The sequence below is a fragment of the Panonychus citri genome, unplaced genomic scaffold, assembly GCF_014898815.1.
Source record: "Panonychus citri isolate SS breed McGregor unplaced genomic scaffold, ASM1489881v1 Contig00138, whole genome shotgun sequence".
Lineage (NCBI taxonomy): Eukaryota > Metazoa > Arthropoda > Arachnida > Trombidiformes > Tetranychidae > Panonychus > Panonychus citri.
Genome location: NW_026515543.1, coordinates 1,181,447 through 1,205,064, shown reverse-complemented (window position 1 = coordinate 1,205,064; position 23,618 = coordinate 1,181,447). Strand labels below are relative to the sequence as shown.

Here is a 23,618-nt window from a genome sequence, read left to right as displayed (position 1 = left end):
TTGATTAGGATAATTGTATCTGGAATGTTGATAAAATGATATATTATTATTATAAGAAACTTAGTGAGTGAGGTTGAAGAAAAAAAAATCCTCGTGATTCTCATGATCTCTCTCATTGTTATTTGTTTTTCTATTGAAGCCATTGAACTTTCTGAGTTCTTTTCTCTTTCTTTCATGAGAAAAGTTGTCAACTTTCCCTTTCTTTTTTTCCACCAAGTCATAGGTTCTTGACCAATATTATGAATACCCTTTGGTCAGAGAGAGAGAGAGAGAGAGAGAGAAAAAATAAAACATAACCAATGATGAAAACCCTATACATGAATAAATGGACAAGAATAACACTCGGAATAGATGAAGATGCTGATAGTTATCATCATGATGACAGGGGAAAAATATGAAGATCAGGAAGCGAAAAAGAGAATATAAAAAATATAAGAAGAAAGAAAGAAAGAAAGAAAGAAAGAGAGAGAGAGATGAAGATAAATTTGAAGGTGAGACTATGAGAGTGAGAGATACAATGATGATGATGGGAAGATATTCACTCTCCATGAAACGAGCTGAGAAAATATCATGATATTAATCAGAATAAGATTGAGTATGATGAATTTGAGACGACTCAGAGATTTATTTACATGGTAGAAAGAGAGAAAGAGACTGAGATGAAGATGAATATCACCCTTGAAATGATCATCGAGCATAGAGGTTGATACAAAAGTAGAAGGGGAAAAAACCCACCGTGGAAAAAAAAACATCAACATTAGTTTCATGTATTTAATACTTTGTATTGGTTAAGATAAACTCTCAGTAACATTTATCCTCTTCAACGATAAACATCATTAATCATAAAACTCTCTTAATCTAATTAGTTGTTTTTAATTGTTTACAATTGTAATTGAAATTTACTCATCTCACACCTTTGATTATTTACTATTTGTGATTGTGTTTAACTGACCAACAACAACTAAATTAAAAATGACTCAATTAACTAAATTAAAAATTGTTGTTCTCGGAGGTAAAGGAGTTGGAAAATCAGGTAAGAATCAAATTACTTTGTTAATCCATTCAAATCAGTATTGATTACGATTAAAGATTATTATTAAATTATTAATTAATATAAACTCGATCAAGTTTTATATTTGCAATTGCAATCTAATTGCTTGCAGCAATCTAACCTTAATTGTTTAGAGTATATTTAGCCCATTGATCAAGATTGATAAATAATCTTGTTAATCAATCAGATTATAATCTAATCACCATTGAGTTTACTCTCAACCAATAGACCAGGGAAATATATTGATTGGTAATCAATTGTGTGTATGAATTTATCTCTTGATTATTAATCTAATCCGTTTCTAGATGGATTAACGAGTCAAGAACTTCGAGTTTACATGTAAAGTTGACATAACTTTTCCTCGCAATTTAGTAATTAATCACTAAACAGATCGAATCTTTAATCTTAATCTCGCTTAACTGTAGAAAAGTTAATCTATTAATATTTCTTTGTGAGGTACATAAAAAAAAGTTCGCAACTCGGTTAAAGTTCATCAACAAATAAATCAGATTATCGAAGGGCCAAGAAAATAGTAAATGAAGTTAATAAGATAAACTGAAGATGATTAAAAACACTAATTCAAAATAGAACTCAAAATGAAAGTATCGATAAAAAGTTCTATCGACAAAATCGAAAAACTTTTTTTTTTCTCTTTTCCGGCCTCTCGAACATCTTTTTTGGACATATTGAGCGAAACTCGTAACTCAAGTATAAATAATCATCATGATCGTCATGAAATCCCCCCCACTCATTATGATATTAATACACACAATTAGAAAACCGATGAATTAATAAGTAATACATTATATCAGTGATTGGAAAAAAGGGTGGAAAAAACTTCTCCCCAATACTAAGTTTTCATGATTATCAAGATGAAGTTCATCATAATAATAAATATATAAGTATAAAGTTATATCGATAATGATGATTTGGAAGAAAAAAAATCCATCGAACTTGTTAAAAGCATTTTGATCTGTTAATCTTATCAAGAGTTGGTGGCGATAAAGATGATGATAAATAGCTTGAATAACCTTTTATCTTTCATAAAATAATTCTTTAAGTTGCCATCATGTTTTCTTTATATAATTCAGAGAGAATTTTTCAAAATTCTAATTCACCTTTCAAGATGATATTAGAATCTTTTTTTTTCTAATCGGACTGTTCATTTGATCCCCTCCTTCCCCATGTTTTATATAAGCTTGACCATGAATCAACATCATCGTAATCATAATCATCATCATCATCAAAGTTTTGTTTCAATCTTGACAAGTTGTTGATTCAAATCATGATGATTGAATTTGATGATCGGAACCTTTTTTTTCTGTTCACTGAACTTTTTTTCCCTTTCACTATTCATTATATGTATCCAATAGCTTAAAGACGATTAGTTGATGATTATCATGATGAGAGAAACAAAAAACATATTATCGAACCTCATGTCAATGAATTTTATCCAATGTTATTTCAATCATAATCATAATCGTATCGATTACGTTGCGAAAAAAAAGTCGAATGAAAAAAAAACTTGAACTCGAACTTGGTTTTTCATCATAATCATGATCGTCATCAAAATCGTCATGAATTCAACTTTGAGTTTATATTAATATTTATAATTTTTTAATCGTGATTACGTTAATCTTTTTAATAAGATAATCGCTTTTGCTAAGTAAAAAAGACTAACTTAGAACTTTTTTGCTCTCTCTCTCTCTCTCTCATCAATAATCATTAATATCTTAAGCTGTCATTGTCCGAATACTAACTCGACGATACATTGGCGAGTATCAATCGAATATAGGTAAGTTAATTGTTAATTAAAAAGTTTAATTTGATGAAAAGTGAATTGAAAAAGGGATAATCCTTAATCTTAATCTTATTGAGTAAAGTAAAGATTATCTGTTCCTTAACTTATCAATTTATCGTTAAAAAAAGTAGAGGTTATTATCATGCAAACTTTTATCAAATATCTTTACCTGGATTAGTATTATTATCATGGTATTTATATATTTTCAAGATATTTATAATTTTATCCCTTTTAAAAGGTATATGTAACTGTTTTTTTTATATTCCACTGAATTATTCTTATGGTTCAGGAAGAAGGTTATTCCAGGTTATTGAAACAATATACATGATGAAAGGGAAAAGTTCTTGGGATAATGTTAGACATGAATTATCATGGTATGAGTAAGAAACCAGGGGAACTAATAATCCTATTAGAATACATCAATTTCTATTGTAAACAAAAACTATGATTAGATTCATCGATGGGATAAACATCCACCGGGAAGGTTAATGGTAAACAAACTGATTGCTGTGGTTAATTTATTTCTCTGTTGATTGTATTAAGATGTTGATTCATTTTCTTTGGTTTTAATTTCAATTTCGTTGCTAAATTATTTAAAAATCTATTGGGAATTTTAAAGACCAAAGTAACATGATGATTATCATTAGAATCAGAGTTTAGCTTGAAGGTATTGGGCTTAACTGATGAATGGAAAAAATTCTGAGCCAATTATCAGGAGAAAGAATGAGTTTCCTAATAAGTTATTCTTGGAATTCCATGAATTTGATTGAATGAAAAATGATACTAATTGATGTTATTTGGAAATTTGATTTAATCCATATGAGTATCATCATGAAAAGTTCATTGATAAATTCTTGTTACTACTAAATATCCCCTCCTGGTACTTATGGATACTCAATGTTATCGTTGTGGTTATTGATTCAGAGTTGTGAATATTAATCACTCTGATTATAATCAGAGGTAATAATGATAATCAAGACGATTAACGACCATTAACCTCAACATTGTCACAATCATCTACTTATATCAAGTGTTAATCGTGTCATTAATAAGTATTAATAGTATTTGAATGTGACGAAAATTTTTTCTCTTCTTTCTGTAATGATTTAATGACAGAATTTTGAACTTTCCTCCCTGAGAAAGAGATAGATAATCAGATCAGGGTGATAATAATATTACTGAGTTGATGATAATGATAAAGAAAATTGTTTCTCTAATGATAAACAATCATCAATCATTTTTATATCAGTTTCCGGGGGAAGATATTCAGCAATTCTGATAATCCATATAATGAATATTGTATTTATTGAGTATCTCTTTTCATGGAGATACTTTTTTTTCTGATTGATATTGAACAGAAAATACTAAGCTTTACTCTATGATTATTATCCAATCCTTTTTACTAATAATCTCTCATCAAACTATTGATCAATTATAGATTTACTGAAATTCCATGAACTCGTACAGAACTTTTAAAAATTTCGAACTTTTTTTTCTCTCTTCTCTGTTTTATTCCCATGGTAGATATTTTATACAAAAAGGAATACAATCTCGATGAATCTATTGTACACCTAGAAATATTGGATATCTCATCTAACAAAGGGGTAAGTTATCATGTTCATCCGATTGAATTTCATGTGAATGTAATGTAGGAAAAAAAACTCATTTCAATCCTGAATCGACTCTGATCCATAAAGTATAATAATAGTGTAACAAACTACAATTTGATAACAATGAATTACGAATGGTAAAGTAAACAATCAAGAATCAGGGAGTATAATTGTAATGTAATCAGAATGATTGTTACTAAGAATTACCTGTAATCACTTCCTCATTTTCAGGGTTGTAAATGAATTAATTGAATTGTTTTTTTCCCTCTTTGAGTAATAAATGTTCAGATTTGTTTACTTTTTTTTCTTCTCTTTCTTTGAAAATTTATCCAGAATTCAAGCTCAACATTTCATGATAATATACTTTGGGCCAATGGCTTTGTTATCCTTTATGATCTTTGTGACAAGTCAAGCTTTCAGGTAGCTCAACAATACCTGGAGCTTGTCAATTCAATGAGAGGTTTTGTCCATTCACCGATTTTACTATTAGCCAATAAACGAGATCTCGAACAGGGAAGGAAAGTGTCCTTAATGGAAGGTCGAAATCTCGCCGCCAAATATGGAGCTCATTTTTTCGAGGTAAGAACAAAAGATTCGACTCACCTTTTATCTCCCCTGATCTCCATGAAAAACACATTAACAGCTTCGCAATTATCAATAATATGCAAATAAGAATTTCAGTTCAAAAGTTCATCAAATTGAGTTTGGGGCACTTTAAGACTCAGGGAATATGAAAGAAATGAGTGAAAAGTTTCAGGGTAAATATTTTCTTCATGAAATTCAAGACATTAATATCATGATTGTCTAAGTAGTTCTTAAGCATTTATGAGTCAGAGAAATTATATTAACATTAAATATTGAGCAATTAGGGGAAAAAATGACAATATAAAAGTTTCAATTCCAATTTTGCTAACTTGAATGAACTTTACCCTGAGGCTACGGAAATCTAATACCCTTGGGATACATTAACAATTACATTATTGTTTTTATTTTTGTCTTCAGGTCTCAGCCGCTGATTCATATGTTGGTGTTCAAGTTTCTTTTGATGCCTTAATCAGGGAATTGGTGTCCAGTCGACTTCGGCGATCAGCTCGATCTCCATCATCTTCCTCCAATTCTCATTTAACAAATTATAAAAAGTTAAGCATTGTAACCGTTTCAAAGGTTTTCGGTGCCGTTTTTGGTACTAATAGTAACAACGGAAGTGCCAATAGTTCAAACGGTAAACATAATTCCGATAATTCTGTTTACTATTCAAATATTGATCTAATCAATTCAACTCAACAACAATGTTCAAACTCTGATGGAAACAATGGTGGAAATGGATCTAAATCAATTTGTCACCAGCAATTAACTCTTCCCACCTCAACTACCAACAATTCAACAAGATTAAACTCACCATCAACTCCAACCAAAAGTTCAGCTGATCATTTTAATCAATTCTTCAATTATGATTCCAATCAAAATAATTATGCTAACCTATTGGGTAACAACAATAAGGAAAATAAATTCAAGAAATGTGTCCCGCTATTAAATTCAAGGTCATTTTGTAGGTCAAAAAAGTCAACCCATGCGACCATGATCAAGGTAACTCGTAAATCAAGTCCACCAATACTATCACTGTGATTGTGTTAATTGTTACAATTTAGTTTATTAACCTTGATGCCTAAATAATCAAACATGAACTCAAGAAACTTATGAATTAATTTGACCACAAAAACTGATCAGAAATCGTCAAAACTTTTGTCAACAATTAACTTTAATACTGATTACCCTTTTTCTTATGAACAATTAACTTTAATTTGAACAAAAATTATTAATAATTAACTGTTTTATTTATCAGCATAAATTGAGTTGATTTTTATCACAATACTATTACTATTATTGTCTAAATTTAATTGTTTCAACTTTTTTCACTCGACTGTTTTTTTTACTAACTAATTGTTATTTGTTATTATCACTAATGTTATGAATTAAATATAAAATATAACTTAATTGATAAACAATTGAATTAATCATCATGTTTAACTGTAATCAACTGAGTATCTCAATAATTAAAGTAATTCATTTCAATTGATTGTGAAAACAACGCTTCTAATAATCAATTAATCATTTCGAAAATTTTGATTTTTTTTTCTTACCGATTCAACGATTCAGTCATTCATGAAACTATTTTATCGTCCTCATCATGATGAGTCTCGGAATTGTCATGATGATGATAATAACAATGAGAGAGACCAGGAAACCAGGAAATGTTTTCTTTTACACATCGTTAATCCTTCATCTTCATAATGTCCACTATGATCACATGGTCATCTCTTCATCTTCATCATGGTTATTTGATTATCATTATTTTCACCAGAGATTCATTGATGATCAAGAATGAAAATAGCAAGAATCCAACAAAGATCATTGACCAACCTAATAACTTTACAATGACTTCCCATTGACTATTTACTTTGATGACCATTGAGATGGACAATTGTGATTCCAGAAACAACAACAATATAAATAAACATTATTATTGATATTAACCATCGGGAATAACGGATTAACATCAATTTTGTCACAATCAATTTATGATTATATTGAGTTTTATTATGTTCCCACACTGACCAGGTACATGTACTAGTATATCATCATCATAATCAACATCTTCATTAGTTTCACGCTTTTTATTATTATTTGCAACTGTGTTTATATTGATCCATAGGGAAAATTAACTTAATTGTTACGAGAAAAAAATCAGGAAAAAATTCCAAATGAAAATCCAATTGAAATCATCTCACATTTAAACAGTAATTTGAAATCACTTGGGGTTGTATAAATTTGATAACTTTAATTGTTACGATTACAATTGAGAAATTGTTTCATCATATATACGATTTGACTAATAATTTATTAAAAATATCTCATCTAGAAGTTAGGGTATTATTTGCCATTGATTGGTTTAGTTTTATTGGATAATTGATTATTTTATAATGTCCATTACTCAATTATAAAAGGTAATTAAGACTAATTAACATTTACAATTATCGGTACAATTAAAAGACTTACATGACACATCACAATTGAATAACATGTGATTCGCTGACATTGTGTCCTGACATCAACTGAATGAAACATATAAGATGATAAAAAAGTGATGCAAACAATTAAATTGATTTAATTACAATTGAAACACTTTGATTCAGTCAATTAAATTTTCTTTCACTCAAACATATGATTGAGGAAAGGAAACAAATGTAGATTTATAGTCGATCCCCTAATGTTTGTTTACTTTTTTGTTGTTTACAATTTGACCTCAACAATTAAACTGTTTCGTTTTGTTAACTATTAACTGTTAATTGTTTAATTAGTTTTTAGTTTACTGGTCAATTGTGTTGCATCAAAATGACCTCCGTTATCTACAATGTAAATAAAGCTCAACATTTAAAAAGAGTCGCTTTAACCCACAGACAAAAAGTGAAGTCTCTTTACAAAGAGGCTTTAAAAGTAATCAGATTTGATACTCCTGATGTGTAAGTATTAATAATTTGTTTCATTAATTATCTAAATATTTCTTAATGTTAATTGTTGTTAATTTCTTTTTCTTACTGGTGATAGATTGGAATCGAGAGAGAAAGCCTGTGAATTGCGAAAACGCTTCGACGATAATAAAGATGTTAAAGATTTCCGACTGGCCAAGAAGCTTCTTCAAGATGGACAGCAAGAATTACTAGTCAACGGGATGTGTGAACAAGTAAATTGTAAGTTGATTGAGTTTTTCTTCTCATTGTGTAATTAGATTGCTAATCAAACTGTTTTTTTTTCTCTTTTTCTTTTGATTACAATAACGATGACGATGGTGATGATAGTCACATATTCACCTCATGGAACAGCATATCAACAAAGTCCAACAGCAAATGATGTTCTTCTTGATTATTGGCATCCATACGAGAAGGCGATGTATCCCTATTACTTTGCCCGTCGAGAGGAAAGAAACAAGAATACATCAAACTATTTGAATCTGAATTCGGAGACGCAGAGAAATTAATTGGTGTAGAGCAAAAGATTGATTATGCCGATTTCATGGAAAATTTTGATAAAAATCTAGACACAAAATCTACAGAAAACAAGTAGAAATAATTAAAATCTTTCCAAATGTCTCTTGATGGTATTGATTATGCCAATTTCATGGGAAAGTTTGATAAAAATCTATTAATAGAAACAAAATCTACCAAATGAAGGAAAATCCAACGAAAATCACTTTGATAATGGGACATCAATTGTGCAATCAATTAAAAGGATAGAAGTGATCGTTAATTACTCTAAATCAATTCAGTTGATGTTTTAATGATAATCAACAAATTGAATACCTTACGATTGAGGTTTGATTCATTCTCGATTTCTTGTTGATTTATTATCATGTAAAAATATGTACAATATGTGTTTACTTTTCTGTTAATTGTTTCAGCGACCAAACTAAAGAGATGTCACTTTTCATTGTTCTTTGTAAATCACTTACTTCCTAAGTGAACAAATCAATAGATTAATTACACATAGAATTAAATTAATTCTATCTTATTTAATTGTTTCTCATTTTAATTGACCATTAATTTAACCAAATTAACGAGAGATAAGCTGATAAGAATTAGAAACATGCTCATAGTTATGAGAATCCATGTGACTCATTTTGATGAATATTGAGTTTGTTATTGTTTCGTTTTTCGTTTTTCCTGAAGCTTTTTTTTTATTTCGTACAATTATCACCAATTAAAGTACGAAATTTTCGCTGATCGGAACAATTTATCGAATTGGTCAACATGTCAACTGGCCCTGGCTTCAGTTCGGTTCTCCAATTAACCGATCTTAATGATTTTATTGCTCCATCACAGGTAAAACATAAACACTTTCCATTTCCATTTTCTCTTTTTCCTTCTCAAATTTAATTGTTATTCCAATTTAATTGATTGTAATCAATTTCTTTTCTTCTTCTTTCAGGCCTGTGTCAAACCAATTAAACAAGATGATCAGGTTGGAATACATGAAAAGAAAAAGGTTGAAATTACCTTAGGTGATTGTTTAGCTTGTTCGGGTTGCATAACATCAGCTGAATCGGTTCTCATTTCTAAACAAAGTTACCTTGATCTTTATGAGAATTTGGACAAAAAGAAGGTAAAACAATTAAACTAATCGCTAATCTAAATATCTAAATGAATGTATATCTTTCTCTCTATTAGAATGGTGAAAATATAATTGTAATTGTCTCTTTATCTCACCAAGCAATTTCATCGATTGGTGCTCGTTATGGTAAAGATTTCCAAGAATCAGCTCAATTGTTATCATCTTTTTTTCACTCAATTGGTGTTGATTATGTTTACGATTTAACCTTTGCCCGACATTTATCACTCCTTGAATGTGAGAAAGAATTTATCAAAAGAAAACAATCCAATCGGTCAACTTTAACCTCCATTTGTCCAGGTTTTGTTTGCTATGTGGAAAAGACTCACGGTGATTTACTGATTCCTCTACTTAGTTCAGTTAAATCACCACAACAAATCATGGGAAGTTTAGTGAAAAGGGTATTCATCCCATCCGGTCAAAGTTCATCAACAATTTACCATTGTACGGTCATGCCTTGTTTCGATAAGAAATTGGAAGCCTCTCGAATTGAGTTTAATTGGGAAGATGAATCAGCTGATGTTGATTGTGTTCTAACACCAATTGAATTGGAAACTCTTTTTGAAAAGGAGAATATACAATTTACCAATCTTTCCACTCGTCCAATTGATTTACTTGATCCATTGTTACAATTTAACGATTACAACAATCATCAAATTACTACACATTCTGGAAATGGTTCTGGTGGTTGGTCGGAAAATATTATTCGTTACGCTGATTGGTATTTTAATTCATCACCATTGGAATCGCGATTACCTTTGACCATTCAAAGTAAACGGAATAAAGATTTTCTCGAGGTCACCTTATCCTCATCAGCTGGAGAGGGTAAACAATTAACCTTTGCCATTGTTAATGGTTTTCGAAATATTCAAACGTTAATCCAACGGATTAAACGGAAAACATTCAACTATGATTTCGTTGAGGTGATGGCCTGTCCTTCCGGGTGTCTTAATGGTGGTGGAATGATTCGTGGTGATACAATTGATAATAAACTTTTCGATCAAGTTAATCAGCTTTACAGTTCATTGGAAACCTACAATTTACCTTTAGATGATAATCATGAGACAATTAAATCAATTTATCAACAATTTTGGCCTGATGAAAGTTTACAGGAAAAATTATTCCATACAACATTTAAAGCTATTCCTAAAACGGACAATTTATTAAATGTTAAATGGTAGATTAACATTACTAATTAGTGGAATTTACTAACAATCAATTGTAAATAATAATTATTACACTGAATCAATTGGGAAACGTTGATATTTTATCTCTCTCTCTCTCTCTCTCGGTGTGTGTCAAGATAATTGGTAAAAGAATCAAATATCACATGGAAGAAAAAAAACCGTTTTCTTTTTCTTCCATTAACAAGTCAAAAGATTCACAATCAGATACAATTTTCTGTGAATAATTAACTAACAAGTAGATTGCGAAAATTAATAATCAACACTCATTTGTTGTTACAACTGATGTACTTTTGTACTTGAAGCGGGAAACTACCTGCACACATATAAGAACAAGAAATGATATCAGATTAATTAAACACAAGAAAAAGATTAAGAAACAATTGAAAAATTTGATACAAGTTTAAATTAAATGAGAAATTATAAACAAAAATAAATACACTGATTAATCTATTGGAACAATTAATTCAAATTAGAATAGAAAAACAAAACAAAATCAATGTAATAAGAAAGGGACACAATTAATCTCATGATTAACATTATCTCTTTCTCTCTCTCTAAATGATTATAATTGTGATTAAGAACTGCCATTAAATAGAGTAATTAACCATAGATTAATTGGTAAAGAGAGAGAAAAGAAAGTAATTAATTAATTGTGGATCACAATTTGTGCCGTTAGAAATAAAAACAATCAAAAAAGAAAGAGAAAAAGAAAGAAACGTAGACAGTGACATCTTTTGACCTTTTCTCAAGTTCAATTGAAAGTGATTCTTTTCTGTTTGTGTATTGACCGGTTGGTTTTTCTGCAGTTAATTTGTTTCTCTGTCTTAATTGTTTCATCTAATTTCTGATCTCATTTTATTAATTGTTGTTAATTTATTGTCATCTATTGGATATTCTGAAAATGGCTTTTCCAATGAGCAGGGTAGTTTCAGCTTTACTTAATTCTAGCAGAGGCTCAGAGGTAAGAGAATTGAATTTTTCTATTATACATATTTGGTGTCTTGTTTACAAGTTAAATTTTAGTATTTAATTGTTTCTAATTTAATTGTTTTCTATTCTTTTTTAGAAATTATTTGCTAGTCGGTTGATTCATTCAACCAGTTCAACATATTCGGCTGATGTTAAAGAGAATCATGTTAAATGTACTCTTATTCCTGGTGATGGTGTTGGCCCTGAATTGTGTCAAGCAGTTAAAGAGGTTCTTGCTGCTATGCAGACTCCGGTTGTTTTCGAGGAGATGTTTATTAGGTGATTAATTATTTTCCTCTTTCTCCTTTCCTCTAATTAACAAACATCTCATGGTGGACAATAATTTGGACCTGATTAATTCTATTAATAACAATTTCCATGGGCAAATAGAATCAATTTGACTCCTTTACCAATTTGATGGCTTTTGGTTGATTCTAATGTTTTGTCCTTGTCTCTTGTTTTTTTATTATTCCCTTTCTGCTCATGGTGATAATTTTTTATTTTCCATCCATTAACATTTAATATTTGCTTCTCTAGTTAATTGATTCTCTTTAGGTTAATCAGTAGAGTGTTTCATTCAAATATTCTATTCTATTTTAACCTTGTCTTGTCATGTCTTTCACTCTATTTATGTTTCTCACTTTTTTCTTTGTCTTTATTTTCAATTCTTTTACAGTGAAGTAAATCCCACTATGAGTGTTCCTCTTGAACAAGCGATCGCCTCCATCCGAAAGAATCGTATTGCTTTGAAAGGAATTCTATCAACACCATTTAGCTCTACTTCCGGAGAATTGCAAACACTTAATATGAAGATACGTCGACAATTGGATCTATTTGCCAATGTGGTACATGTTAAATCTTTAGATGGTATACCAACCAGGCACAAGAATTTAAATTTTATCACCATTAGAGAGCAAACTGAAGGTGAATACAGTTCATTAGAACATGAAAGTGTTCCCGGTGTTATTGAATGTATGAAAATTATTACCGAAGAAAAATCTCGACGAATTGCTAAATTTGCCTTTGATTATGCTACCAAACATGGACGTAAAAAGGTTACCGCTGTTCACAAGGCTAATATTATGAAATTGTCTGATGGCCTTTTCCTTAAATGTTGCGAGGAAACCTCACAATTATATCCATCGATTAAATTTGACTCCATGATCATTGACAATACCTGCATGCAATTGGTTTCTCATCCACACAAGTTTGACGTTCTTGTCATGCCAAATCTTTATGGTAACATTGTTGACAATTTAGCTTCAGGCTTAGTCGGCGGTGCTGGTGTTGTACCTGGAGCTAGTTACAGTTCTGATTGTGTCATCTACGAACCGGTAAATCGAAATCTTTTTCTCTCTCTCTCTCTCTCTTCCAACAATCAGATGATCTAATCTAAATTGTTTCTTGTCTTTTCTCACAGGGTGCAAGACACACTTTCGGTGAAGCTGTTGGTAAAAATATTGCCAATCCAACGGCAATGTTATTATGTGCTGCTAAAATGCTTTGGCACGTTAATCTTAACAGTTATGCTCAAAAGTTGACCGATGCCCTTGAGAAGGTTATCAACAGTGGCAAATCCAAGACCCGTGACATGGGAGGTTACGCGAGTACCACTGATTTCACTCGAGCTGTAATAAGTAATTTATCCTTCTAGTCGCCCGAAGATGAGATTTATTTTGTCGATTCCGTTTTAATCACCCCTCACACTTTAACAAACTATAAAGAGAAAAAAGCAAAGAGAAATAGAGAAAAAGATGCTTGATTTTGGAAATCGAAAAAAATTCTTCCTTCGAGAGTCCAAATGAATCAACACTCATCCCCACACCGCCAACACCATCGGGAATCAGTTATTGTAAAAATCCAAAGGATAAAGGAATAAGTTCTAACAAAGTGATCTTAATATGATCGCTAATCTAAAGTGGATTTTTCTTGCAACAATCAACATCCAGTGGTAAAAACAATGGTTAACACGACAAACTGATTTAAATGTTGTACCAATCATCATCTTTAGTTTTAATCTTGTGCTAGTAAATTTCATCTCGAATCTCCTGTTTTTTTTTGCTTTGGTAAAACAAAATTAACATTTGGATTACATTAAATTCACATGGATGTAGTACCGAGAGGACAATCAAAAATTGTCTCTCTCACTTATTAACGTAAAACCAAATTGAAAACTGTCAACTTTGCTGATGATGATTGGAATTAAACAAAAAGACAAATTAACAAGAATAACTTATCGAAACTTAAATTGTTTACCAAAATATTTTATTGTTGTTAATAGTCCAACAATCAGCTAATTATAAATTTATGGATTCTAAATGTTACCAAATTTGAAAGGTTAGAAAACAAAACAATCACAATTAGTATTTACAATTGTTTATGTTATTATTTTGAACATTGAAATGATTGAATCGGAAGTTGATTATGAAACCATAGGTAATCCAGTTAATCCTTATTACAGTTCAATGGGATTAAAATCGATTCCCTTAGATGAAGCACTTAAATTAAATGATAAAACTCGATATCGACATGCAGCTCATTGTTTACTCTATTGTAAGATAATTGACCATTCGGGTTATTTTGGTTTGGGTCAAGTTCGATTCGATGGACTGATCGGTTTTCCTGGTGGAGTAGTTGGAGAAAATGATGAACCTTTATCGACTTTGGATCATCTGTTGATCGGCTTACGACGAGAATTAGCCGAAGAGATTAATTATATTTCTCATGAAGATAATTCTGGTTTCGTTCATGTTTCCAGTTACCTGAGGGAAGATATTAATCTTAATTCTGAGACAAACTCTTCATGTAATGTTCACCATTTTTTCATGAAACAAATCACTCACCTTGAATTCATTAATTGTGAACTTAATCACACTCGATCGATTCATTTTCCCCTGGAATCAGTTGGTATTTTCAGAATTCCATTAATAGATCCTAATTTTATCGATGCACAATCAGATTATCGTTTCTATTCAATTAGAGGTACTTTCCTAATCAATTTCTTATCCCACAAATTTGCAGGTAAAGTTAATTTTCCTCATCAAATTGATCTCTCTCTCTCTCTCTTTTTACTACAATTGAAACAATGATTAAAGTAATTCTCTTTTCCATTTATACAATCTACAGGGACAGCCAAAGGTCAACTTTTCGATTCACTTGTTCGCCTTAATTGTATGAGTCCAAATTATTTAGCTAAATTGAAAGAAATGTTGAATTAAACCAATCAAAACAATTAACGAAAACACCAACAATTATCCAAGTAAAAAGGATCCATGTTTCCATCCCCAGTTAAAAAAAATCACTCTTCAGCAATCAAATACTATATGATGATTGGATTTCCCCTAAAAGAATCCACTCAAAATCAGTCACAATCAGTTAATTATCACTCGATTCTAATTCACTTCGAGAAGTTAGAAATTCAAAATTCCCGCCAAAAGAGTTGAATTCGGTTTCCATTGGTTACGTAATGTGATTCGTCAATTTGATTACATTGTTTTCCTTTAATAAGCAAAAACATTTCAACTAATTGTTTCTCTTAATTGTTTACAACTTGTGCCTCTGATTGTCTTGAATTTTGTGATAACAATTAACTGTTTCATTCCCTTGCTTGATTTAATTCTGATCATCATCTTAACTTGTAATTATCATATCATATCAGTTCCTTCATTTTCATTAATAGTTGAATGAAACTCCAACTGTTGATAAGCTTAATTTTTGATTCTTAATAAAATTGTGATTAATTAAATTTATAATACATCAACTAATTTGGTTTTAGTATTTTTCTAAAATATTTCCATAGAAATTTTTATTATTCAAGTTTAATTCTATTCTCTTTTTGGATATTTCATCAATCATTGGAAAATCGTTACCATGTTATTAGCCGCATTAGTACCCAAGTTAATTGGATTTCGAGCTTGTATTCCTCGTTCATTGTCAGCTACAATATCATCATCATCTTCATCTTCATCTGGCTCAAGTACATCAGTTAATGATAACAAGCGGCAACTTCGACCATTAACCTTGGATGAATCATTACAATTAAAGGACAAATCATCTTACCTACATGCAGCTCATTGTTTACTTTACTGTAAAATAACTGACAACGATGCTGAATGTATTTTCGGCTTGTGTCAGGTACGATTTGATGGAAAATTAGGCTTTCCTGGAGGTGCTGTTGGCAATAAATACGAAGAGATTCATGAAACTGGTGATATAATAAAGGGATTGGAAAGGGAGCTGGAAGAGGAGATAAATTATACTTCTATGCCAAGTGAATCTCTTACCCATGAAAACAATGGTTATATTCATAACCAGTAGCCATCCAAGGATTTAACCAATTGTGGCCAATTTTTAATTCTAATCAAAAGGAACCTCTTCATATTCATCATTGTTGATACTTGAAAAGTATTGTGATATTTTTTGTCTCATCACTGAACAAAAAATACGAACTACAAATAACTAATTAATACAGTGAACATGATCTTTAATTACTTTGAGGTTAAACATTTTTTTACATTTACTTGATTATTAGCAAAGTATTGGCACTTGTTAAGGTTTTATCAAACACTCAGCGAGATTATATTCATAATATTCATTGGATTATCTCATATGAATCTCAATCCAAGCGGTTGGCCATCAATATATATCATAAACTAATATCATCCAGTTTTATAATTGTGATTAAAACCATGGAAACAATTTAACTTTACGAAATCAATATTTATATATAATGTATATTCAAATAACAAATCACATTCACTAACGATCGGGGAACTGAAAATATGGAGTTACAATTGGTTAAATTGTTTCAAATGGCTAATTAATTGTTTACCATATCCAAAGGGCAGCAAAGTTACAATACAATTAACATATCTCACATTCAACTTGTTCCAATATATTCTGATTCAATTGAATCAATTAACTCTCTTTCCAATTCGTCATAAGAATCAAGTTTATCTAAATCAAATGATACAAAAGAAAAGCAATTAAAACTAACTCATCAAATGGAATCAATCAGAATAAATGAATTTAATTTTACTTTTAATTGTGGTTTTCATTTCTTTGCAAATCAGATCTTCAATTGACTAAAATAAACGTAAAAACATGAGACGATTAAGTTAATCATGATCAAGAAATTTGATTCTAAATTACCTCAAGTTGATCATCGGTGTTAACATTTGAACTGTTCAATGATGGTGGATGGAGATGATCATTGCTCTAAGAAATTAATTATTAATCAATTAGTGATTTATCGCTAATCAAACAATTAGAGGAAATTAGGTTATTAGCTGATTACCTTTTCTGGATAATCAATTGGATCATCGCAATTAAGATTGATTTGATTATCTTGATAGTTTTTCAACAATGAGTCCATTGATCTATCACTGGAACTGGAATGATTAATCAACTAAATCAAACAAATAATCAAATGGCAATAAAAAAAAATAACAACCAACAAATTAATTGGTTAATCAATAATCAACAGGAAATTGGCAATTAATCAATATAATCATTGAAAGGTAAATCATTAATCAGAAAGTGATATTTAAATTGTAACCTTCACAGAAAATGATTCAATCAATTTTTCGGAACAATTTAAAAGTAACAATTGTAATCGCTCAACAATCAAAAATTTTTACAATTAAATTTGATTAATTGTTTGATTGCTCATTTGGAATAAGTTTAATGAGAGTAAAACAATTTAGACAATCAACCAATAGATTGTCAACACAATTTGAATCAATTCTAAGACAATAATTTATCGAATTGGTTAGAACTTTTTGATTATCGAATTTTGATTTTTCCATTTGACTTACATTCTTATCGTCGATTATATTACCTAAGGATCGGCCTCTTCTCCAGGTATAAGGTGAGGGTGTTAATAGATCATCAGGTTCCGACAACAATTGATTAATCTCCGAAATCACTTGATCAGTTTCCTTTTTATTATCATCTTCGGATTTAATATCGACCGTCACATCATCATCTTCATCTTCATCTCTACCCTTGGCACCTTTGTTACCGAACTGACCAGGGGTCATTACTGGTTCTTCAAAACTATCCGATGGTGTTAACGGTTTGTGGCAATTTAATTCACCAACAATATCAACTTGATCCATAATTGGGAATCTAATTTGATCCCTTTGATTAGAATTGAAAAACTTTAATTTGTTTTCACTTTTAAGTGTAACTGGTGATGAAAATAAATTGTTATGATTTTGATGATTATTGTTTGATTGGTTAATAGTTTGATTTGAATTGAATAGATGAAGAAAATCATTCATTTCCTCATTTAAATCCTTTGGAAACAATTTACTATTATTATGATTTGTTTCACTTGAAAACAATTTACTTTTTAATTGTTTCTGATTTGGCTGATCACCAATTAAATCACCATCACCATTATTATAATATGATTCAATTGGATGTTGACAATTTATTGAAGACAACAGTTTAGTTGATCCAGTTATCAATTGATCACCATTATGATCAACTAATATTTCGTGAGGTGATTTAACCAACAATTCACTATGATTAAGTTGATTGTTATTGTTATTTATTGAGTCAAATAATATTTCAGAATCATAATCAGTCACGGAAATGGATTTGAATTCATCTTTACTTGAAGACAATCCCATGTTATCTGGTTACAAGATGATTATCATCTCTATCATCTTGAATATCATCATTGGAGACAATTAATTGACGATAACTGCTATTAACCTCTCATGATAATTCAATAAAAAATGAATTAATAACTGGATCATGATGGTGGGAGTTTTATTCAATATGAGAATTATTCTGTTTCCATGGAATCACAATGAAGATATTAATTTAATTTCTACAATATTAATATTTTCAATATTCCATTTGAAATAATTAAACCTTCTTAATGATGATTAAAGTTAACAGTTGATTAACATTTTGGATTGATTGGAAATGTGTAGAAGTTGATTGTCTTAGATGTTATTGATAATCTTATTAATTGTCATTCTTAATGAGAAACTTTTTTTTACAAACTAATTGGATACAAACTGATACGTGGTGGTGGTCAAGAAGGGTGGGGTTAATGAGATATAAAAACACAGGTAGAGGAAGACAATTGGACGATAACAATTGTTGACCAATTGAAAAATATTAGATACGAAATGGTTAATGTTTCAAATTGTTTGTTGGAAAATGAGAAATAATAAATTATCGATCTCACCATGGTGATTGTTGATTTGTTGGGTAATGAGGAGAGAGAGAGAGAGAGAGAGAGTTCAATGGGAGCGGGATTTTATTCGTGGTGGATTTCAATTGAAGGTGGGAAAGTTTTTGTCTTCTGAACATCAATCATTCAGACTCACAGCTCAAAGTTCAATTGAATATCGAAAGTTGTAGTCAATCTTTTACAGTTGAATTCAAAATTTCATGAGATTAATGAACATGGACAATGTTTTGTCAGAACTTTCATTCAAATCTGAAATTGGTTACTCATGAGCAAGTAATCAATTTTATAGCAATTAGATGACTTGAATAAAAATATAATTTGGTAAACATCAATTTGATTGATGATTAACTACGAACTGACTTGATAATTAATACAATCTATTGAATTGGATTAGATCTTATCTGTTGATTCAGCGGATAAAATGTCAGACTCTAAACTGAACCTCAGTTGACATGATCAACATTTTCCTTTGATCATTGCAAAGATGAACATTTCCCTCTCCATTTACAAAGCATTCAGATGGCAGCATATGATTCACAGGAAGAATTCAGTTATCATGTTACAATGAATTTCTCTTCATATGAACAAAAAGATCAACCTTTTCACTTCGAGTGTGAACAAAAACATCGGAGTAAAAGTTGAAGTCAAGTTTATTTTTAAGCTTCGAACTTCAATTTTGTTCAAAACTCTCGATTCCTTATTCATTTAATTCATTTTCTTTCAAACTTTAGATGTAGATTTCTTAATTAAACCAAATCCAAACTTAAGAAGAACAACAATTAGTAATTAAATTTGAATCCAGAGTGTTAATGATACTTGTAATTTTGTGTGAAATGTGACAATTTGCCAACTATTGGTAAAAAGTTTTCATTTTGTATTATAATATTTAAATTGTTAAAATAAGTGATTAAATTGTTTCCAATTTGTGTTAACTACTATGAAAATTAGTAATAATAATCATAATTAACAGCATTGAATGTAAATTATCAATCGTTTTAACTAAATTGTTCAAAAGAAAACCTTAAATCATGACCAAATCAACAAGCGTTTATTGTTATTTCAACATATATTATTACTCCAATCGTTATCATGATATCAAAGTTTCAACCTTAATCACCTTGATTGTTACACTTTTAACCCAATTAATTCAACCCTCGGTCACCACCAGCAGGATCAGGATCATCTGTCACCTCCTCGGCAATAACAACAACAACATCAAGTTTAGTGTTATCTGAAATCTCTGGGTCCAAATACAAAGCCTTAATTGATGGTAAAGTTGAACTACCTTGTAACATTTCATCTTCGACCTCTAATGATGCAGTGACCACCATTTTCTGGTATAAAGGTGATACCCAAGGTTCACCCATTTATACAGTCGATGCTCGTAATTCAAGTTCAAACCTTACAACCGCCAATAGGTTTACAAGTGATTATCTAAAAGGTAGAGTTTCGTTCAACATTACCGTCCAATTTGCATTCCTAATAATCAAACCAGTTCGAGAGGAGGATAATGGTGCATATCGATGTCGAGTTGACTTTCGTTGGTCAAGAACCATAAACACAATCGTTTATCTTGAAGTTATCGGTATGAAAATTACACTATCTTCATTGTCTATTAACATAACCAAGTAAAACAATCAAGTTTATCTTATTATTATTATTTAAATTCTTGCTGATTTCGACAAAACAAAGTTGGAAAACTTTTTGTTTTCGAGTTGTAAAAATTTCATCAGTTGTTTTTCACATTGATTTTATATCAAAAAGTTAACTGTAACGAAATTGATCTTGATTCAATTTCCTTACTGATTCGTTTTAGTTATTTAGTCATTTCGATCAGTTTATCTTGACATTATCTCATTCCTGAGTTTCAGGCTACTTCAAACTTATCGCTTCACTTATCTTGACCGTTTCTTGAATTCATCATGAAGTACATTTCAAAGTTATCATGATCATTGAATTTATCTTCCTGATAAGTGTAATCTAAATTTTTCACCTATGACTTTATATAACTTGAGACATCTCTCTCTCTCTTTTTATTTTATCATGATCAGATTAATCTTTAATATTTATACCATGAAATACACTTTGAATCAAAGTTTGAACAACAATCTGAACTTTGATTGTAATACTTTGGGTAGATAACTTGTAGTTCCAGTATAAAGATAAACTGAATTTATTTACTTTCACCAATAGTAACTTGAATTTCGTGAGCTGATATCAAATTGATTTCATCATCTTCATTTTTCACCATGAAAGTTACTTAGTTTTTCAATTCAAACCCAGACAATCAATGAAAATGATTGAGTAAATCAAATTTTCCCCATTGAAACAATCCAGTAAAACATGATCGTGATGATCAACAAATTGTTATTTACCTTTATCCAAATTCATTTAAGTTGTATGAAAAAACAAGAAATAATCAAAATCTGAACAATTGAATTAATCAAATAAAAATTTTACAAACCAACAAAAACAAATCCAAATGATCAAATATAATAATCAATCATAATCAGTGACAATCACTATGACACACATGAACATGACAAACTTTCAGTCTCTCATTAAGTAAAGTAAATTAAAAACCAGAGCAACAATTGTAACAATCAGCGAGCTGACAAGCTGAATAATCATTTCAATCAATTTTCAAATTCATCACAATAAAATCAATCAAACTTGAATCTAATTTCTGTTGGGTTAATTCATTTATGAGAATCATGTAAACTGCAATGAAAACATGAATCAAAAATCCAACAATTAAATTGTTCATCAATTTAATTTCATTTAAAATAATACACAGGTATGATTCAAGCCAGGAAGATTGAATTTATTGAATGGGAACTCTTGAAATATAAAATTTACATAATATTCAATTACCTTACAAAAACCAATCTCTCTCTCTCTCTCTCACCTCCCACTCTCAGTGACATGATGTTTACATGATAACAATCAAAATTAATCATCAAGTTGTTTACGATAATGTTATTGTTTCTAACCAATTGAATGGCGGTAAATTGATTACTCTGATGAAGATAATGATTATTATCATTTTCCCATTATAATAATTCATTTTGTCCAAAATAATTCATGAGAGATAGAGATGAGAGGATGATGATTTACATGATGACAAGAGGTTATTCAATGTAGCGTATGCAAAAACTTAAAGATGAATTTATTGAATGGAAAAAAAAAGAAATAAAATAATAATATTCAATCCTAAAAAAATCTTTATTCAATATTCAGGAAACTAGTGAATCAAAGTAATAACTATCATCATGTTTACTTGTTTTACTATCATGATCATCATAATACCTTTCACATTGATCTTAATGGTATCATGATGATGATAATCTGACGATTCTGTATTTCCATTAGAAAAAGAAAATAACTGAAGAAAAAAGGATTATTATTTACATGATCAGTTCCTTCATGTACCCTATGAAATCTTAAAATGAAAATATTTTATCTCTCATAAAGATTCATTTCTATTTATGATATCAAAAAAAATATGATGATAATTCAGAATGAAATTATCATAAACTTTAGGACTTTATTGATACAGGAAGGAAAAAAATCTCTCATAGTTTATTGTTTAACAGAATGAAATACCTTTAGATTTAATTTCTGTTTTTCTTCTTTTTTCATAGTAAAATGGGAACAGAAGAGAATAAAACATTCGAATTATTATTATTTCTATTACCTGATTACATTTTCATGTTTCACCATGATAATCCTAAAACCATCGTATCATCTTAACTTTTTCTCTGATTCATCTTATCATTTCTCTATTTATTGTTCTCCAAAGAAATATTCATTTTATTTTCCAATCAGAAGAAATTATATGATAAGATTAACTCATTTACATTATCGAAAGAAAAAATAAATCTTTCATAATTTCTTTTGTGGAATTACAAATGAAAATTATTCAAATTTAAATTCGAAATTGAAGGCTCAATGACAGGGGAGAAGAAAAAAAAATTCAGCAGAATTGAAGCTCTCAACCACACCCTTAGAATTTTCTATCCTCAGCTCAAAGAATCATCATTTTAAAATGAACTTTTTCTCCTCTTTCCATCTCAAGAAATGTAAGATGTACATTCAAATACATGTATTAACTTTTATCGAAGAGATAAATACAAGGAGGAGGATAAAAGAACTTTTCAAAACCACCAGTGTGATACCTACCCCAGTCTCTTTCCCAACCCCCTTGAAAACCATGATAACCTTCAAGTATCATGGTTTATTATTTACTTATCTTAATCATGATCATACTGTACAATCAACTTGACCAAACACTTGAAAGTTGACATATAACCAAGTTGATTCTTTGCTTATGGTTTGACAACCGGCTCTTATTTTTTACTCCGCCGTGGGGGAATCAGAATATGTCTGAAGGTATTCAAGTATTTTTTTTTCTTCTTCATCTTTAATATCAGTATACAAGATAAATATCATTCTTGACCAGAAAAAAAACCCATTGAAAAAGCGATGGGGGAAGGGAAAGTAAGAAATGACCAGCACATTGAAAGGTAAACATTAACTTATCATTTGAAATTGTGCATTGAGAGAAATAAATCTTACAGAAATATTGAAACTGATTCAGTTCAGAATTGTTTGATTGACAAAT

At 29.9% G+C, this 23,618-nt stretch overlaps 8 protein-coding genes and 1 long non-coding RNA gene across 9 annotated transcripts in view; 7 read left to right on the top strand and 2 right to left on the bottom strand.

The window, feature by feature from the left end:
* Positions 1-431: 431 nt before the first annotated feature.
* LOC128392966 (ras-related and estrogen-regulated growth inhibitor-like protein) lies at positions 432-6,400 on the top strand. The gene is made up of 5 exons (XM_053353060.1): positions 432-1,033; positions 2,790-2,846; positions 4,377-4,456; positions 4,796-5,041; positions 5,465-6,400. Exons 1-5 carry the CDS (start codon positions 973-975, stop codon positions 6,086-6,088), a joined length of 1,068 nt encoding a protein of 355 aa, XP_053209035.1. The 5' UTR covers positions 432-972; the 3' UTR covers positions 6,089-6,400.
* A 1,322-nt stretch (positions 6,401-7,722) lies between these two features.
* Positions 7,723-9,028, top strand: LOC128393851 (NADH dehydrogenase [ubiquinone] 1 beta subcomplex subunit 9-like). The gene is given in 4 exon segments (XM_053354084.1): positions 7,723-7,983; positions 8,069-8,211; positions 8,320-8,436; positions 8,439-9,028. Coding segments are annotated over 4 exon segments (534 nt in total). The 5' UTR covers positions 7,723-7,855; the 3' UTR covers positions 8,585-9,028.
* Positions 9,029-9,135: 107 nt separating this feature from the next.
* Positions 9,136-9,651, bottom strand: LOC128393852 (uncharacterized). The gene is made up of 2 exons (XR_008326276.1): positions 9,514-9,651; positions 9,136-9,447 (listed from the first exon to the last, which is right to left on the bottom strand). It is a non-coding gene; the product is annotated as an uncharacterized LOC128393852 (long non-coding RNA).
* Positions 9,199-10,895, top strand: LOC128393846 (cytosolic iron-sulfur assembly component 3-like). Its single transcript, XM_053354080.1, has 3 exons — positions 9,199-9,339; positions 9,446-9,619; positions 9,685-10,895. Exons 1-3 carry the CDS (start codon positions 9,268-9,270, stop codon positions 10,804-10,806), a joined length of 1,368 nt encoding a protein of 455 aa, XP_053210055.1. The 5' UTR covers positions 9,199-9,267; the 3' UTR covers positions 10,807-10,895.
* Positions 10,896-11,565: 670 nt separating this feature from the next.
* Positions 11,566-14,023, top strand: LOC128393847 (isocitrate dehydrogenase [NAD] subunit beta, mitochondrial-like). Its single transcript, XM_053354081.1, has 4 exons — positions 11,566-11,773; positions 11,879-12,060; positions 12,458-13,115; positions 13,202-14,023. Exons 1-4 carry the CDS (start codon positions 11,714-11,716, stop codon positions 13,433-13,435), a joined length of 1,134 nt encoding a protein of 377 aa, XP_053210056.1. The 5' UTR covers positions 11,566-11,713; the 3' UTR covers positions 13,436-14,023.
* A 139-nt stretch (positions 14,024-14,162) lies between these two features.
* On the top strand, positions 14,163-15,117 carry LOC128393849 (U8 snoRNA-decapping enzyme-like). Its single transcript, XM_053354083.1, has 2 exons — positions 14,163-14,802; positions 14,908-15,117. Exons 1-2 carry the CDS (start codon positions 14,184-14,186, stop codon positions 14,997-14,999), a joined length of 711 nt encoding a protein of 236 aa, XP_053210058.1. The 5' UTR covers positions 14,163-14,183; the 3' UTR covers positions 15,000-15,117.
* A 194-nt stretch (positions 15,118-15,311) lies between these two features.
* Positions 15,312-16,098, top strand: LOC128393496 (U8 snoRNA-decapping enzyme-like). The gene has a single exon (XM_053353679.1). The coding sequence runs from the start codon at positions 15,652-15,654 to the stop codon at positions 16,096-16,098; it is 447 nt and encodes a 148-aa protein (XP_053209654.1). The 5' UTR covers positions 15,312-15,651.
* Positions 16,099-16,466: 368 nt separating this feature from the next.
* LOC128393848 (putative uncharacterized protein DDB_G0282133) lies at positions 16,467-19,049 on the bottom strand. The gene is made up of 4 exons (XM_053354082.1): positions 17,598-19,049; positions 17,078-17,188; positions 16,933-16,998; positions 16,467-16,865 (listed from the first exon to the last, which is right to left on the bottom strand). Exons 1-4 carry the CDS (start codon positions 18,417-18,419, stop codon positions 16,791-16,793), a joined length of 1,074 nt encoding a protein of 357 aa, XP_053210057.1. The 5' UTR covers positions 18,420-19,049; the 3' UTR covers positions 16,467-16,790.
* Positions 19,050-20,143: 1,094 nt separating this feature from the next.
* Positions 20,144-23,618, top strand: part of LOC128393495 (nephrin-like) — a gene marked incomplete at its 5' end in the record, with an annotated part of 44,814 nt that continues 41,339 nt past the window's right edge. Inside the window, one exon of the mRNA XM_053353678.1 lies at positions 20,144-20,579. Within this exon, the coding sequence (XP_053209653.1) occupies positions 20,144-20,579 (436 nt within the window). The remainder of the gene's footprint in view (positions 20,580-23,618) is intronic.

Coding starts and splice junctions, on each gene's coding strand:
- LOC128393847 (XM_053354081.1), top strand. CDS start 11,714: ATGGCTTTTCCAATGAGCAGGGTAGTTTCAGCTTTACTTAATTCTAGC. Junction 12,061..12,457: donor TTCGAGGAGATGTTTATTAG/GTGATTAATTAT, acceptor ATTCTTTTACAG/TGAAGTAAATCCCACTATGA. Junction 13,116..13,201: donor ATTGTGTCATCTACGAACCG/GTAAATCGAAAT, acceptor CTTTTCTCACAG/GGTGCAAGACACACTTTCGG.
- LOC128392966 (XM_053353060.1), top strand. CDS start 973: ATGACTCAATTAACTAAATTAAAAATTGTTGTTCTCGGAGGTAAAGGA. Junction 2,847..4,376: donor CGAGTATCAATCGAATATAG/GTAAGTTAATTG, acceptor TTCCCATGGTAG/ATATTTTATACAAAAAGGAA. Junction 5,042..5,464: donor ATGGAGCTCATTTTTTCGAG/GTAAGAACAAAA, acceptor TTTTGTCTTCAG/GTCTCAGCCGCTGATTCATA.
- LOC128393496 (XM_053353679.1), top strand. CDS start 15,652: ATGTTATTAGCCGCATTAGTACCCAAGTTAATTGGATTTCGAGCTTGT.
- LOC128393848 (XM_053354082.1), bottom strand. CDS start 18,419: ATGGGATTGTCTTCAAGTAAAGATGAATTCAAATCCATTTCCGTGACT. Junction 16,999..17,077: donor CAATTGATTATCCAGAAAAG/GTAATCAGCTAA, acceptor TTAATTTCTTAG/AGCAATGATCATCTCCATCC. Junction 16,866..16,932: donor ACACCGATGATCAACTTGAG/GTAATTTAGAAT, acceptor CGTTTATTTTAG/TCAATTGAAGATCTGATTTG.
- LOC128393846 (XM_053354080.1), top strand. CDS start 9,268: ATGTCAACTGGCCCTGGCTTCAGTTCGGTTCTCCAATTAACCGATCTT. Junction 9,340..9,445: donor ATTTTATTGCTCCATCACAG/GTAAAACATAAA, acceptor TTCTTCTTTCAG/GCCTGTGTCAAACCAATTAA. Junction 9,620..9,684: donor AGAATTTGGACAAAAAGAAG/GTAAAACAATTA, acceptor TCTCTCTATTAG/AATGGTGAAAATATAATTGT.
- LOC128393849 (XM_053354083.1), top strand. CDS start 14,184: ATGATTGAATCGGAAGTTGATTATGAAACCATAGGTAATCCAGTTAAT. Junction 14,803..14,907: donor CTTATCCCACAAATTTGCAG/GTAAAGTTAATT, acceptor TACAATCTACAG/GGACAGCCAAAGGTCAACTT.